The sequence below is a fragment of the Muntiacus reevesi genome, chromosome 6 (genome assembly GCF_963930625.1).
Source record: "Muntiacus reevesi chromosome 6, mMunRee1.1, whole genome shotgun sequence".
Taxonomy (NCBI): domain Eukaryota; kingdom Metazoa; phylum Chordata; class Mammalia; order Artiodactyla; family Cervidae; genus Muntiacus; species Muntiacus reevesi.
Genome location: NC_089254.1, coordinates 110,866,012 through 110,881,775, shown reverse-complemented (window position 1 = coordinate 110,881,775; position 15,764 = coordinate 110,866,012). Strand labels below are relative to the sequence as shown.

Below are 15,764 nucleotides of genomic sequence, written 5' to 3'. Positions count from 1 at the left end.
TGGGTAAGGAAGTAGGGAGTTCAATTACTTTTCCAGGACCATGGTCACCTACTGGCTGTTTCCCCCTTCGGAGGCCAAAACCATGGAGCTGTCTACTGAACACACACAATGGAAGTTGGGGACAAGGAGACAAGATGGGGAAGAAAAGGAAAAAACTGAAGCGCCAATCTTCCTGCTAATATCAGAAAAGCTTAAACACAAACGGCTGTGTGAGCGGGGAGCAGCTATCAATATCAACAATCTCTCTATGCCGCTATCAACCCACCTGCCTTTCTTCCCTGTTCACTGAAATCAGAATTCTCATGCAAAAACAGTAAATCACCTTTTCTACTTTGTTATTTCACAAATGAATGCCTCCTAAAACACAATTTTCTACACCGAGGTCAGGTGTCATTTTCCCCTACACTCACGTAATAATGTAGGAGGGTAGACAGTGCAAACTGCCTATTTATTTACATTAAATAAATCTGTCCCTGAAGACTAACTTCTGAAGGAAAAACTATAAAATACTAAAGTTAACTGAAAGAACCACCACCAAAGAAACCACTACACTTCCTGTCTTTGTTCCTGCGATGTCTCACCTTTGAAATACAGAGAAATTCAAACTAATCTGAAATTACAAGTACATAATTTACTCCTAAATTATGAAAAATTTTTATGGATATGACAACCTCCATTTCTATGGAGAGGATATGACAGTTATCTGTTAAGAGAAACGTCTACATTTAAGGAAAAACCTATGGTAAGCAGTATATAAGAAAAAATATTTTATGAAATACACCATTATGGCTAGATTCTCTATGTAACAGAGAAATGATGCTCACAGGAGCAGTGCCCCTCCATAGCAGAAGAGATGAGCAAGGTTCCTCTGTGGTTCGACCCCTGGAAGACATCAGCTCTCTCACTGCTTCTTTCTTCATCAGTACTGGCAAAGAATTAGTCTTCACTACCTCAATACTAGAAGACTGGATTTTTAAGACCATATACTAGATGAGCTACAAGCTGGAATCAAGACTGCCAGAAGAAATATCAACAACCTCAGAGATACGGATGATACCACTCTAACAGAAGAAAGTGAAGTGGAACTAGACTTTCTTGATGAGAATGAAGGAGGAGAGTGAAAAAAAGCTGACTTAATACTCAATATTAAAGAACTAGAATTTTTTGGCATCTGGTCCCATCACTTCATGGCAAATAGAATGGGAAAAAGTGGAAGCAGTGTCAGATTTCCTCTTCTTGGGCTCTAAAATCACTGTGGATGGTGATTGCAGCCATGAAATTAGAAGACAATTGCTTCTTGGCAGGAAAGCTATGACAAACCCAGACTGTGTGTTAAAAGCAAAGACCATCTTGCTGACAAAGGTCTGTATAGTCAAGGTTTCCGTATAGTCAAGGCTATGGTCTTTCCAGTAGTCATGAACAGATGTGAGAGCTGGACAATAAAGAAGGCTGAGCGCCAAAGAACAGCTGCTTTTGAACTATGGTGCTGAAGAAGACTCTTAAGAGTCCCTTCGGCTGCAAGGAGATCAAACCAGTCAAATCTAAAAGGAAACCAACCCTGAACACTCATTGGAGGGACTGACGCTGAAGCTCTGGCCACGTGATGCAAAGAGCTGACTCACTGGAAAAGACCCTGATGCTGAGAAAGACTGAAGTCAGGAGGAGAAGGGAACAACAGAAGATGAGATGGTTGGATGGTATCACCGATTCAATGGACATGAACCTGGGCAAACTGTGTGAGATGGTGAGGGACAGGGAAGCCTGGAGAGCTGTAGTGAATAGGGTCACAAAGAATCAGGCATGACTTGGCAACTGAACAACAACAACGAAATCATACCACAGGCTATAAAGAAACTTGAGCCGTGACGCCTTTTACTAAATTCTCATCACAGACCAAGGCAAATACAAAACACGAAACCCATACCAGAGAGAACTTTCACTTGTTCTCAGCGTGCAGGCTCCCAGGATGGAGCTGCGCAACTCACCACCACAGGCGGCTGTGTGGGCAGCAGGGCGGGCCTGTGGTCCTTGGCGCGCCCCCTCTCGCTGCTCTCTCTCCTCTGGTCTCCAACACCACGGCACATGGACGAGCCTCCTCTCCTTCCTCCCCGCCTGGAGCCGTAGCGGCCCTGTTTGTGCTGTCGCTCCCTCTCTTCAAATTCAAGCAACGCAGCTTTGGCTTCTGCTGAAAGCTCTATTTGAAAAGATGCATATGCGTTAGATACCTTCAAAGAGGTGAAATCAGATCTATAGGGAGAAACAAACCAAAAAAACAAGTATGTGGCAAGGAAACTCAGGAACAGCGGGTGCTTCACCAACAACGAACCACTCCACTAGTGGCAGTAAGCAGCGAGGGGTAGGAAACGATCAGACACACCCGGACCCCATGAGTGAGACCTGTTACAGACACGCTTCTTCCTTAAAATACAAGTACCACCTGGAAATTTGAATTTTCATTTGAGGCCACTAAAATGTGCTAAGGAAAGCTAAAAATGAGATGCTGAAGAAGTTCAACCCAACCACCACTCCTCATCTGCTAGGCATCACGTTCTTTCACTGATGGTAGATGAAACTGGTTAAGACCTGGCTAACCCAGTCCTAAACCAGGCCACTCATCTATGCGAATCCAGCAGAAGTACTGATTAATTCACAAGGGCACAGAGACTCAAAAATTACAAATTACTGATTGTTCCTGCTTTAAAAGCAAAACTACTAATAAGATCAGTCTCAAGCCAAATACTTAAATTTCATAAAGAATGGAAACTCATTTAGTACTACACCAAGTCAGATTTTCTGATTTATTTAAAAACAACAACTTTACTCTGTGAAGACAGACCTACATCCATGCCGCCTGACAGGGAAGCTACAGGAAATGACGGCAAAGCCACAACATGGTGCTCTCCTCTTTGACCAAAGCTATGGGGCAACAATCAAAATTTCTGGCCCTACAAAACTTCAGTAGGCACATTACTCTGAATTCTTAGAAGAAAAAGGCTAACTTATTCAAATACAGTTCTAAGTTATGATAATATATGCTCTATTAGTAAACACCTTTCAAAGATTTCATTGAATTCCACTAAGAAGCATTCCCGTGACTTCTTCCACAGCAAAGGGTAAATTTTAAATATAACCAGTTTTTCTCCTACCTTGGATTCCATAATCATCTCCAAACTCTTCCAAAATCTCTAAGCCACATTTCATTTTCTTGAAATTGTTTCTAAGGTATCCCCCTTCCCTTCAAATGGACCTAGACTCCATTCCAAAGAAAATTTAATCTCCTCTTAACAAGCACAGACTTTTATTCTAATCTTGACTACATGATAGGTTCACATACACTTTTTATGCGGTGAATCAGCAATTATTTTTCTAGTGGCTCTAAGTGTCAAGATTAATTTCACTATCCCCAGTAATAAAATGGTTTCAAATGACATCTTTAATCAGCAAGTAAAAATGCATTCCTCCAATTGAGACAAGCTGTCACAAAAGGTCACCAAAATATGACAGGATGGAAATTACATTTGTAACTCCAACTGAAATGTTAATTTCCGCTTACGTGTTTTCTGAACTAGGTCCGTATTCCAAAGTAAAGAGACAAGGGTGTGATGCAACCAAGTTTTACGTCGGGCTGTCCCTTTCTAAACTGTGCTTAAGGAAAACATACGTACATAGAAATACTTTACTAACACATAATCAATATCTATGAAATACCGTTTATTTGGCAAAATAGAAACAACAAATGACATTCTGAGGTTTTTATTTTTGGTTGTGGTTTTGGTTTTTTTTTTTTTTAATAAACAAAATAACGGAATCAAGAAATTTCTGAAAACCTTGCAAATGCAAGGACCATTGTGTAAAGTGAAGGTAGTCATCTTACTGCTGGCACTAGAGATCTTAAATTGTTTACTAATAGATGAAAAAATTGTACGTTATTGCAGATGTTTATTTCTTACCTCTACTGGAGTATTCTGCTGTATAAATACACAATCTGTATATCAATTAAAAAAAAATGTTTTCCTCAAAGATCATCTGTCTTAAGCAAAATTAACCAAGGATATTATTTCAAGAGAATATTTTGTGGGCCTAACAACAATGTTCTTCAGGCTAAAGCAATGAAACATAATTTAACATATTGCCTGTGCCCAATGAAACTTAGAATACGGCAAAACCTAGAAGCTTACTCACAGGGTACAAATTATAAAAGCCTAACTAAAATAAGCACAGTCTTTCGTTTTCCGCTGGTATTGCTTCCAGAGAGAATCTGAGGTCCATCTCCTACGGCAAGAGAACTGGCCCCTCTGAACCTCTGTGCTGACACTTCAGGGTAACTGGTCAGCGACACCCATGTTTTAGAGATGGCTTTTGACTTTGCCATTCAAAATAAATCTTTCTCTTACACATGCATGTTCTAGAAACCCTTTTCAACTGTATTCTGTGAGAGAATTAAGCCCTCATATCCTATGGGATCCTTTTTATATAATGAAAAACTTGTCTCCTAAGTATATAGCTTTGTACCATCCTTGGGAAAACTGATCATGTTACATTTTCTCTAAGATATTTAATTCCCAGAATCCTGGTTGAGGACAAAAGCTCAGTACTTAAGATCATAACCCAAGTAAAAGCCCAAAACTCTATGCCTAATCCAATATGGACTGAAAATACAGATCAACATCTGTGTCTCAGGCTCCATGACGGTCAAGACTGTCACAAACATGAATTACTTAAGGATGACATCATACATTTGAATGTGAGTAAGACTAAAAGTAAGTGACTGAATGCCCTTCCAGATTCTGAAGAGAACTCACTATTCCCAGGCCAGAACATTATTTCATTCTTCTTTGTAGAGTGGAGTATTCTCAAAAGTAATCAATGGTATCACAAAATAACTGCCTTTATTTGTATTCAGAATGTTAAAAGATATCAACTATCAAGAAAAATCCATCATAGGAGATGATATACATAGTCTGGTAGCAAGATATTTTAATCCCATTACAAAGAGTATGTGAGCAGCTTTATACAGTCAAATCAATGCAAGCATCTGTATACAAAACCTGAAACTGGTATTTCTATCACCAGGAGTACACAAAGTGATGAGTAAAAATTCATGTGAATTTCTAGTATACGAAATACTACAGGAGCTTCTCTTTCTCAATGAATATTTTTCTTCTGTATAAAATTAACTTTTTGTTAGGGTGAGGGGTGTTAAGGAAACAAGGGTGCTCAGTGTTTTAGGAAACCAAACTCTAAGATGGACAGAAAAATCATTTCTATACTGGGAATAATCCTAATTTTTCTAGAAAAATGAAAACCTGTTTTTAAACAGAGCTTTCCTTCTGTAGCTTTCCTACACTGGGCTTACAAATAGGGAACAGAGAAAGATACTTCTTATCATCAATTTTATTTGCCCTATTATCTAGCCAAAGAATCACATTCTGCACAAATACATTTAAAGGCTTTTTTCCTAACGCTTAAAACAACGGTTGGTCGAACTGTTTATGCTTCAACCACTCTTGCCTCTCCACCCATATTTAAAGGGCCAACCTGCCCATTACTAACCCTTTCCAGCCTCTTGTCTCAGGATGACATGACTACAGAACTAAGAAATGACTAAAAAAAAAAAAATGCAACACAAATTCTTTAATAAAAGAAGTACAAATGACCCTGTGAAGAACCAAATGAGGCAAAGATCCTGAAAAGAAAGCAACGTAGGAATAAAACAAGTACAAATTATGAACACAGGCAAGTCGGACACTTCAGAACTTGTCAGTGCTTGGGTCAAGTTCAAGCGAACAGAGGCGAGATAACCGTAGCTGAGGATCAGGGGACAGGAGGAGCGGGGGCTCTGGGGGTGCAGAGAGGGTGATCTATAGAGTGCACCAGAGCCCATAAGTAGTTGGCTGCAGAGAGCAAAGGCCACCATTCCTAACGGTGTCTGAGAGCTGACTTCACACCCTTACAACGTGCAGCTAACACTGTTATTAAGATAAAATGTACGGCTCCCAGATTTATGTAATAAAGCCACAGCCCAGCTACACAGAAGCAGAAGGGAGGCTTCACCGCACCCCGCCCCAAGACAGCACTCTCCTGCCTAACAAGCCGCGGCCCAACGCTGTCTGTGAGCAGCCGGGGGCGCCATCTTTCCCTTGTCTGTCTTACCCAGTTCAAGACTGAGATGTCTATTCCAGTATGCTTGTTATATAACGCTGCCAACACTCCTGCTGACGATACTTTTCCTTTTTTCCCATCCCCTTGTTTTAAGACCTAAGCTTGCTCCATCTCCTTTTACCCAAGGCCAACTTCTCGGGTCCTTCTTAGAAGCCTATGCTGTAGGTTCACCCAACAAGCAACTTAATACCATAACCTGAGCAAAGTCCAGGGAAGAGCCTGGGCCAAAAGCTAGAAGCAGGAAAGCAAAAGGGAAAGGCATAGAGAACGCTAAGACTCCAGGTCAGTCTCCCCACAAGCCTCACCGAAGGATGTAAGATGGTAAGACGGGCTCACCACTGCTATGGTGGGCACCTTGAGAGCGTGGCGTTCTCACGGAGAATTCATTCCTGCCACTGCAGACACACGCTCAGGCTTCCAATGGCAAGTCGCTACAGATCACGGTTTTACGAAGTAATAAAGGTAGTAACTGATGGTTTCTTGATTTTACTTTGACCAAGACCGGAGAACAGGTATAACCCTCTGTTCTTCCACCCTCCCACCCTACTCCTTGGAATATGAGACGGTACCTGAGTGGTTCTGGAAGTGTGAACTTTGGAGCAACAGGAACAACACTACCTGCAAACTCATCAGAAATTCAACTTTCTTGGGCCTTACCCTAAACCTACTGAATCAGAGCAGCTGAGAGCACATCCGGAAGTATGTGTCTTAACAAGTCTTCTGGGGGATTCTGTTGCTCCAATTTGAGAACCACTGCTTTACTCCTCGCAGTGGGCACTGGAAAGAACGCCAGAAGAGCAGGGGCAGGGTAACACTGGAAAAGGCTCTGTTCATGAGCAACAGCCTGCCGTGGGTCTGCAAAAGGAACAACGTGTGCAACTGACAGTGCGACAAACAAGCCACCTCGTCTCACTGAACGCCGAGGAATGGCACAGAGGGAGACACACACAAGACACGGCTATGATGAGGAAAAAGGGACAAAGTAAAATCAGCCTGGTCCAGAGGGAGCCCTGGCAGCCTGTGAAGGGTGAGACGACCCTGCACCACCCCGACGTCGAGTTCCCAGAGCCAGCCAGGAACCACACAGCATGCATGAGAGCAAGTCTAAGTCACGGACTACAAAAGGAAAACTATTAAAAAAAACATTTTATTCAAACATTTTTTAATCCAGAAGACAAGTCATTTTTATAGAATGACTTCTATAGCACCATTAACTCAGTTCTCACCTCACACAGACCATCCAGCTTCTGGACACCATGCATAACAGTCTATAAAGTCAACTGTTTTTTATCTACTTCATTAATCGTAACAGTACTATAGAGGAAGTTGAAATGGGAATGAAGGAGGATGGGAGACAGGTAAAAAATGTTACCCAGAGTTTCTGGAATGTTCCTTCTCTCTCTAGTCACATCTGAGAGCCTAATAATTGTTCCTTCTTTCCTTTCAGTTTTGAAGCGCAATCGCCCAGACTCTTCATCATCATCGTCTTCTTCATCCGACTCTTCTTTCATGTCCTTCTGCAGCTCCAAAGTCTCCATGCCTCCCTACATGGCAGACAGACAAGAGAGCAAGGAGGGAGAGTGAGCTCATACTCCTCTGAATTAAACCCTGAACAACGGTCATGCACACACGCATGTGCACACACATAAAAGCTCTTATAATAAAGATGGAAAAACACAGCACAATGTCCCATTTATAAAGCCATGTGAAACATTAAACTGATCCCAGGAGACAAAACCTTTAACATTAAAAATTAACCATGTTAGAAAAAATTCAAATTTCTACTCCTAGTTAATATACCAAAGTCTTATACATTGTAACTACTTATACTTCTAAGAGAGAACAAACATGAATTCCAAACACCCCTGCTGGCCTAGACTCTAATTCAGATCTAAACAAAGCTCAGTATGTTAATTAAACTCACCCTAGAGTCCCTGAGCCTGATTCCAGCACAGAACCCGCCTCGTAGGTCCCGTTAGATGACGGCACATTCCTTCCCACCAAACAGGCGCCACGCTTCCTGGCACTCCTGACCCGTCTACTCTGACTTTCGATGCAGCCAAGTGCTCCAAATCCACTGCTGGGTTGCTTGGCTTCTCTGGTTCTCTCAGCCTGTATAACCGTTCCTGCTTCATTTCTCACCCCTTTCTACTTCATCCCACTGACCAGGGTTTGTCAGTTTCTACCTCTGGTTCAGACTATTAACTACAAAACTATTATTTTTTCATTCGCTTCAGACTAAAACCAATTTTGGGTTGTTTTTTTTTCATTCATTTATTTATGGCTGTGCTGGGTCATCACTGCCCTGCACAGGCCTTCTCTGGCTGTGGTGAGCAGGGCGACTCTTCTGTTGCAGTACACACACTCGTCCTTACGGAGCGTGGGCTCTAGGGCGCCCGGGCTTCCGCAGTTGCAGCTCGCAGCTCCCACGGCACAGGCTCAGCAGCTGTGGCACATGGGCTTAACTGACCAGCAGCAGGTCGTCTCCAATTTGTGTGCCCTGCATCGGCAGGCGGGTTCTTATCCACTATGCCACCAGTCGAGTCCTTAAAACCAGTTTTTATCTTGTACATCACTGTATCAGGATTCCTACAAAAATTTTGTTTAATCTAGTCCCAAACTACAATAATTTCTTCATCAACAATTCTTAGTGTATTAACTCATGTTCCTTCTGACACTAATCACTTTCATCTCATGTTAGATCTCAGTGACCTACTGCCAGGTAATAAGATAGGTACCTACCAACAGCTAGGTTCATTTATGCTTTTTGCAAACTTAAAAAAAAAACAACTGCTCCTTTAGTCTCATCACTCATAATTCTTACATGTCCTTTACTCTTAACAGAAACAAAAATGAACCACTTCACTAGAAAATGTGCAAGAGAAAGAAAATGACACAACCTTTTTGGACTCTTTCCCCAACATTTTCTGTGTAAAAAATGCACACATTCATTGCTATTAAACCCTATAGTAGAGAATCAATGCCTGAAAATAAAATACTGAATGTAAACTATAACTTGTAGCCTAATGATTGCAAAACCACCTTTCAGTATGCTGATACTCAGTGTACTGCAGAACTTTAAGGCACCAGGACACTGGCTTTCTGTGGTTTTGCTGGTTTGACACCATTACTTCTGTCTGACTGAACATCTGAAACCACACAGGAATGACGTGTGAGATAGACCCAGCTATGTTCATCCTGCACTACACTCAAACCGAGCGAACAGTCAGCTCATTACAAAACATTCTTCTTCTCCACCTCTTAGTGCTCCAGAACAGTGCTTCTCAAACTGAAGGTTTATACTCATCATTGGGAATCCTGCCAACATGCAGATTCTGATTCTGCAGGTGGGGGTCTAAAATTCTGCATTTCCAACAAGCTCCAGGTGAAGCCAACATGCAGGTCCACAGACCACACTATAGTGGCAAGGCCAGCGAGGAGGAAAAGAAATCACTACCAATAAAGCAAAGATTTTATTACAGCAGTCATTTTTAATTCAACCATTAACAGTAGTTACAGTTAAAACACTTTACAAGCAAGTTTAATGTAAAACATGACAGTACTGAAACTAATACAGTTTATTCTACATACAATCTCCATCTAAGAAATCTAAATATAACAAAGACAAGCTGAAAACTGTTTCTCTGGAACAAACACTACAGGCTACCAGAAACAAATCAATGAACAATTCTAGTCTATGACCCAGCATTACCACTGCTAGATATTTACTCAGGAAAAATGAAAATTTATGTTCATGTAAAAACCTGCAGGGAAAGTTTTACAGTTCTATTTTGGATGACCAAAAATAGAAACAACAGTGAATGGATACACAAACTGTTGTACATCCAAACTATGGAACGCTCTTTCAGCAATAAAAGAGGAAGAACGATACAAACACTGGGATGAAATCACAAAGGCATCATGCCGTATGACAGAAGTCAAAAGGCACAATAAGTCACTCAAAAGGGGACACACTGCGACAATTCCACATGTGACACTCTCCAAGAGACAAAAGCTGCACTGGTTACCGAGGATTAGGAACAGAGGGAGGGCCTGACTACAAAAAGGATGGCACAAGGTCAACTTTTGGAGAGACGGAATATCCTAGGATGCAAACTTTTGGTTCGCACTCAGGGTCCAGTTCCATTTGAACTTCATCAAGGATTACACAAGCCCTAAGCTGAAACTGAAAAACTGCTGGCTTCAGCTGCCTCAAATATAGGTCACCTGGCAACACTAAGTTAGACTCACTGTTTCAGCCACTGGTCACTACCTCTTACTCTAAATACTAGTCTCAAAAAAATGGCATCTTCTTTGGCCGTGTACTTAGAATTAACTTACCTTTCTGCCATAATGTTGACTTTCTCTGCAGAGAAATACTTAAGAATGGAATATTCACAAATATTCACAATATTCCATTCACAAGTAAAATTCCACTGAAGGGCAGTGCTGGGTAACAATATAAAAATTAAGTTACCCTGATTCTGACTTCATTTATATAGACACTGCCAAAAATATTCAAAGGTTTGATTTTTAGCTATTTAATTATCTTAAAAACCTGAAAGATGTATTTGTAATACTTAACAGAGGATGCATATGAAAATCATCATGAAAGTTCTTTACAAAATAGACAAGTCCACCAAAGTCTGAACATACATACATAATTAGAAACTCTAAGAGGCAGGAGACACAGACTTACATATTTTGTTACATTCTCTAGCTAACTCTGACATGAACTTATGATCTCAGTTTTTGAAAGAAAATTCAAAATTCCATCCCAAATCTGAGGGGCGGGGACTGGGTAATTCTCTGAAATAGAAAGCTATACAGAACACTGCTTCTAAAAACTTTCCAAAAGTTTTTAGAGCTTACAAAATATTTGATAGAGAATAATTCTATACCATAAATAAAAATCAATTCTAATTCCACCGAGAGTTAAAACTTACAAACTGAAAAGACTAGCAATTATTAATAAATTGTGCAAAAATTACAAGAGAAGAAAACTGCAGACCAATTTTGTTCATGAACACAGACACAAAATTGCTTAATAAAATAAAAGTACATGTTGTTCCATCACTAAGTAGTGTCCAACTGTTTGGGACCAGTGGACTCTAGCACCCCAGGCTTCTCTGTCCACATGGAATCCAACAAAACAGGAAAACAAGTCATGACCAAGTGAAGGTTTAGCCAGAAGCATAAGGTTGATTTAACATCCAAAAATCAGTTAATTTAACAAATCTCCCTTCAAGAAGAATTCTAAATATATGTACACAGTCTCCTTCTCCAGAGGTGGTGCTTAAGTCCCTCTCTCTCACCTTGGGTGCTAAAGTAGAGTAAAGAAAGTGAAAGAACGTCACAGAATTACAATCTTCACCTGGCCACCAAGGCTACCTCAGCACTTGACCAAGGCTCACACTGCCTAACCTCCATGAGGACACCTAACCTCCATGGTATTCTTTCCAAAAACTCCATCACCCCAGTCTAACCATGAGAAAAGCACCAGACAAGGCCAGTTAGAAGACATTCCACGGGACACCTGGGCAGTACACTTCTTTAGACTGTTCAGGTTGTGGAACTCAAGGGAAGACCTACAAACCACCACAGACCAGAGGAGACGGGACAACAATGTGGTACCCTGGACTGGATGCCAGAAGAGAAAGAGGACATTAATGGAAAAATCTGCAAAACAGAAGTCCAGAATATAGTTAATAGTTGTTGTTGTTTTCTTTTAGTTAATAGTTATTAAAGTCAATTTCACGCACATTAAAAAAACAAGGGATGAAAGTCACAAGATTATCTCAATAGGAGCCGAAAAAGCACTGACAAAATTCAACACTTATTTCTGATTAAAACAAAAACTCAGCAAACTAGACATAGAAAAGAATTTCTTCAATCTGACTGAAAAACCTCCAGGCAGCTTATACTACTTACTTGATAAAATACTAAGTATTTTACCCCTACCATGAAGAATGAACCAAAAACAAATGCCCTCAATGTTTCTATTCCACACAGTACTGAAGGTCAACAAAGCAAAGAATGAAATAAAAAGACAAGTGAGAACCATTAGACTGTGGTTACTCACTTTCCTATTCTAGACCAGGAAAGACTAATTTAAATAAACAGAACTAAGGACACTGCTCGCCTGAGAGGAGTCAGGACTGACCAAAGAAAACAGGCAGGAATCTGATGATGAGGGTAACTTGGACGTACGTATGTATCAAATCACTGAACTGTATTGACTGGTTATAACTTTTCCAGAAAAGGAAACTAAGGCAAGGGAGTATTAAGTGACCTGCCCAATGCCAAACATCAGTTGAGTGATTGAAAGTGAAGGCTGCTCAGTCATGTCCCTCTGTGGCCCCATGGCCTACACAGTCCACGGAATTCTCCAGGCCAGAACACTGAAGTGGGCAGCCTTCCCCTTCTCCAGGGGATCTTCCAACCCATGGCTGGAACCCACTGCAGGCAGATTCTTTACCAGCTGAGCCACCAGGGAAGCCCGTGGTTATTAACAGGTAATGTGATTATAAAAATGCTAGTTTTCCCCCAATTTGACTAAAAATACAATGCAATGTTCAAAAAAAGATCCCAACCAGATTTTTAATAGACACTGACAAGTCAATTACAGAATTTATATACAGAACTCAAAGGACTTAGATTGCCAAAACAACCCTGAAAAGGCAGCACAACCGGTGGACCACACTACCTGATTTCACACCACAGTAACCAAGACAGCGCAGTACTGGCGATGGGGCAAAACGGGGATTCCAGAGAGACTCAGGCTTCAACGGGCAACCGACTCTCACGTGAGCACCAAGGAACTCAGCGGGGAAGGAGAGCCTTTAGACAAATAATGGCACCAACACAGACACGTGGGAGAACTGAGACTCTCATGTATGACCAGCGGGAGGATAAACAGTACAAACACTTAAGAACACCATTTGGCTGTTTCTTATATCATTAAACGTACTTCTACCCTGTTTCAGTAGTACCACTTCTACTTAATACTACAGGAAAAAAAGATACATCCACAAAACCATATGTAAAATAAGCTCTTTTAGTTATTCATGATAACAGAAAAACTGAAAACCACCCAAATATTACCTATTATCAAGAGAAAACAAATAAGGTATGTCCATCAAATGGAATGAACTGTTGATTACAGACATAAACAACTATTTGAATGAACCTCAAAAAACATTATGGTGGCCAAAAAAAGCTAGACACACAGCATACCATCACTGACCACATTCACGTGAAGATCTAGACGGCTGCTGCTCAGGCGCTAAGCTGTCTGACTCTTGGCGACCCCATGGACTGCGCGACCCCAGGCTCCTTTGTCCTCCACTATCTCCTGAAGTTTGCACAAATTCTCATCTATTGAGTCGGCAATGCTAGTTCTAGACTAGGAAAGACTAAATAAACAGAACTTAGGACATGGCTCACCTCTGAGAGGAGACAAGACTGACGAGAAACAAACAAGGGGGAATCTTCGGGGATAATGAGGGTAACTTGGGTGTACACATCTATCAAATCACTGAACTCTCAGTTCAGTTCAGTCACTCAGTTGTGTCCAACCCTCTGCAACCCCATGAACCACAGCATGCCAGGCCTCCCTGTCCATCGCCAACTCCTGGAGTTTATTCAGACTCATATCCAATTGAGTCGGTGATGCCATCCAACCATCTCATCCTCTGTCGTCCCCTTCTCCTCCCGCCTTCAATCTGTCCCAGCATCAAGGTCTTTTCAAATGAGTCAGTTCTTCACATCAGACAGCCAAAGTATTGGAGTTTCAACTTCAACATCAGTCCTTCCAATGAGTATTCAGGACTGATTTCCTTTAGGATGGGCTGGTTGGATCCCCTTGCAGTCCAAAGGACTCTCAAGAGTCTTCCCCAACACCACAGTTCAAAAGCATCAATTCTTCGGCACTCAGCTTTCTTTATAGTCCAACTCTCACATCCATACATGACCACTGGAAAAACCACAGTTTTGACTAGACGGACCTTTGTCAGCAAAGTAATGTCTCCACTTTTTAATATGTTGTCTAGATTGGTCATAACTTTTCTTCCAAGGAGCAAGTGTCTTTTAATTTCATGGCTGCAGTCACCATCTGCACTGATTTTGGAGCCCAAAAAACTAAAGTCTGTCACTGTTTCCACTGTCTCCCCATCTATTTGCCATGAAGTGATGGGACCTGATGTCATGATCTTAGTTTTCTGAATGTTGAGTTTGAAGCCAACTTTTTCACTCTCCTCATTCACTTTCATCAAGAGGCTCTTTAGGAATTCTTTTGGAATGAAAACTGACCTTTGCCAGTCCTGTGGCCACTGCTGAGTATTCCAAATTTCCTGGCATATTGAGTGCAGCACTTTCACGGCATCATCTTTTTGGATTTGAAATAGCTCAACTGGAATTCCATCACCTCCACTAGCTTTGCTCTTTGTGATGCTTCCTAAGGCCCACTTGACTTCACATTCCAGGATGTCTGGTTCAAGGCTGGTGACCACATCATCGTGATTATCTGGGTCGTGAAGATCTTTTTTGCTCTTTGAGTATACACTAAACTGTATACCTCAGATGTAAATACTACTGAATGCAAATGTTACCACAATTTTTAAAGTATTTCAATTTTAAATGGTGCAAAGATGTTATTTAAACTTCTCACCTGTTCAAGCCACAACTATCAAATAGCAAACCTTTGTAACCACGTTTGAAGACAGAAGCATCACTGGCACTGACAAGACTGTATAATTAGAAAGGCTCAAGAGTTAGTTTTTATAATGAGATCTTTCTAGCTTGTTTCAAGTACAGTGGTTTTTTTTTTTTTTTTGTATTAACCAAGAAGGAACATTAGTTAAATAAAAGGAATCACCAAAAATAGACTTTTCAACAGAAATTACCTTTTATTTCCATAATTCAGATTCTAATGTGTACTTAAACATAACTCTGAGAAAATTGCAATATGCCTTCCACCTCCGTTTTAAGCAACCCAGAGCATGCACACTGCAACACAAGGTGGAGTGCAAAGGTTTGGTTCAGCAACACCCTGCAGTTAATTCCAAGAAAATGAGTCAAAAAACTAGAAAGACACCAGAACACAGGTGTATGTGGAAAAATAAAACTGCTGCTCTCCCATGAGGACTACATAATTTATTTATATGTCTAAAAAAGACAGGAGGACAGCCCTCCAAAAGCAAAGCTTACCAAAAGTTACTGAAATAATATGTAACACTCACTCCCAGCACCTACAAAAGTACCACGGATACAAGTTCTCAACAATGATCTCTCTGACGGACATTCAGTGATACCAGTATGAGGAGGAAAACACCACCAAAACATGTGTTGCCAGGACGAAGTCCAGCATATTACCTGCCTCCAGGAAGGACTACTAAGACCTGAAAGCAAAGAGCAATACAAAGAAGTTTCCATCAATACAAAACCAAGAAACACAAACAAGGTAAACAAACCAGCAGTCAAGGGCAGAGCATAAGAAAAATGTGTAACTTTTAAAAAAAAGTTTTTGAAATATTTTGTTTAAAACTATGGGACATACATCTTAGAAGAAAAAGCAAACAATATACGTCTTAACAGACAGTATA

General features: G+C 40.8%; 1 protein-coding gene across 2 annotated transcripts in view; it reads right to left on the bottom strand.

Annotated features, from left to right (window-relative positions):
• The window catches only part of RBM33 (RNA binding motif protein 33), a 109,390-nt gene that overhangs the window by 61,572 nt on the left and 32,054 nt on the right, over nucleotides 1-15,764 (bottom strand). For both annotated transcript variants that reach the window (XM_065939565.1, XM_065939566.1), the window contains 2 exons: nucleotides 7,535-7,706; nucleotides 1,986-2,194 (listed from right to left, as the gene is read on the bottom strand). In XM_065939565.1, coding sequence (XP_065795637.1) covers nucleotides 1,986-2,194; nucleotides 7,535-7,706 — 381 coding nt within the window. The remainder of the gene's footprint in view (nucleotides 1-1,985; nucleotides 2,195-7,534; nucleotides 7,707-15,764) is intronic.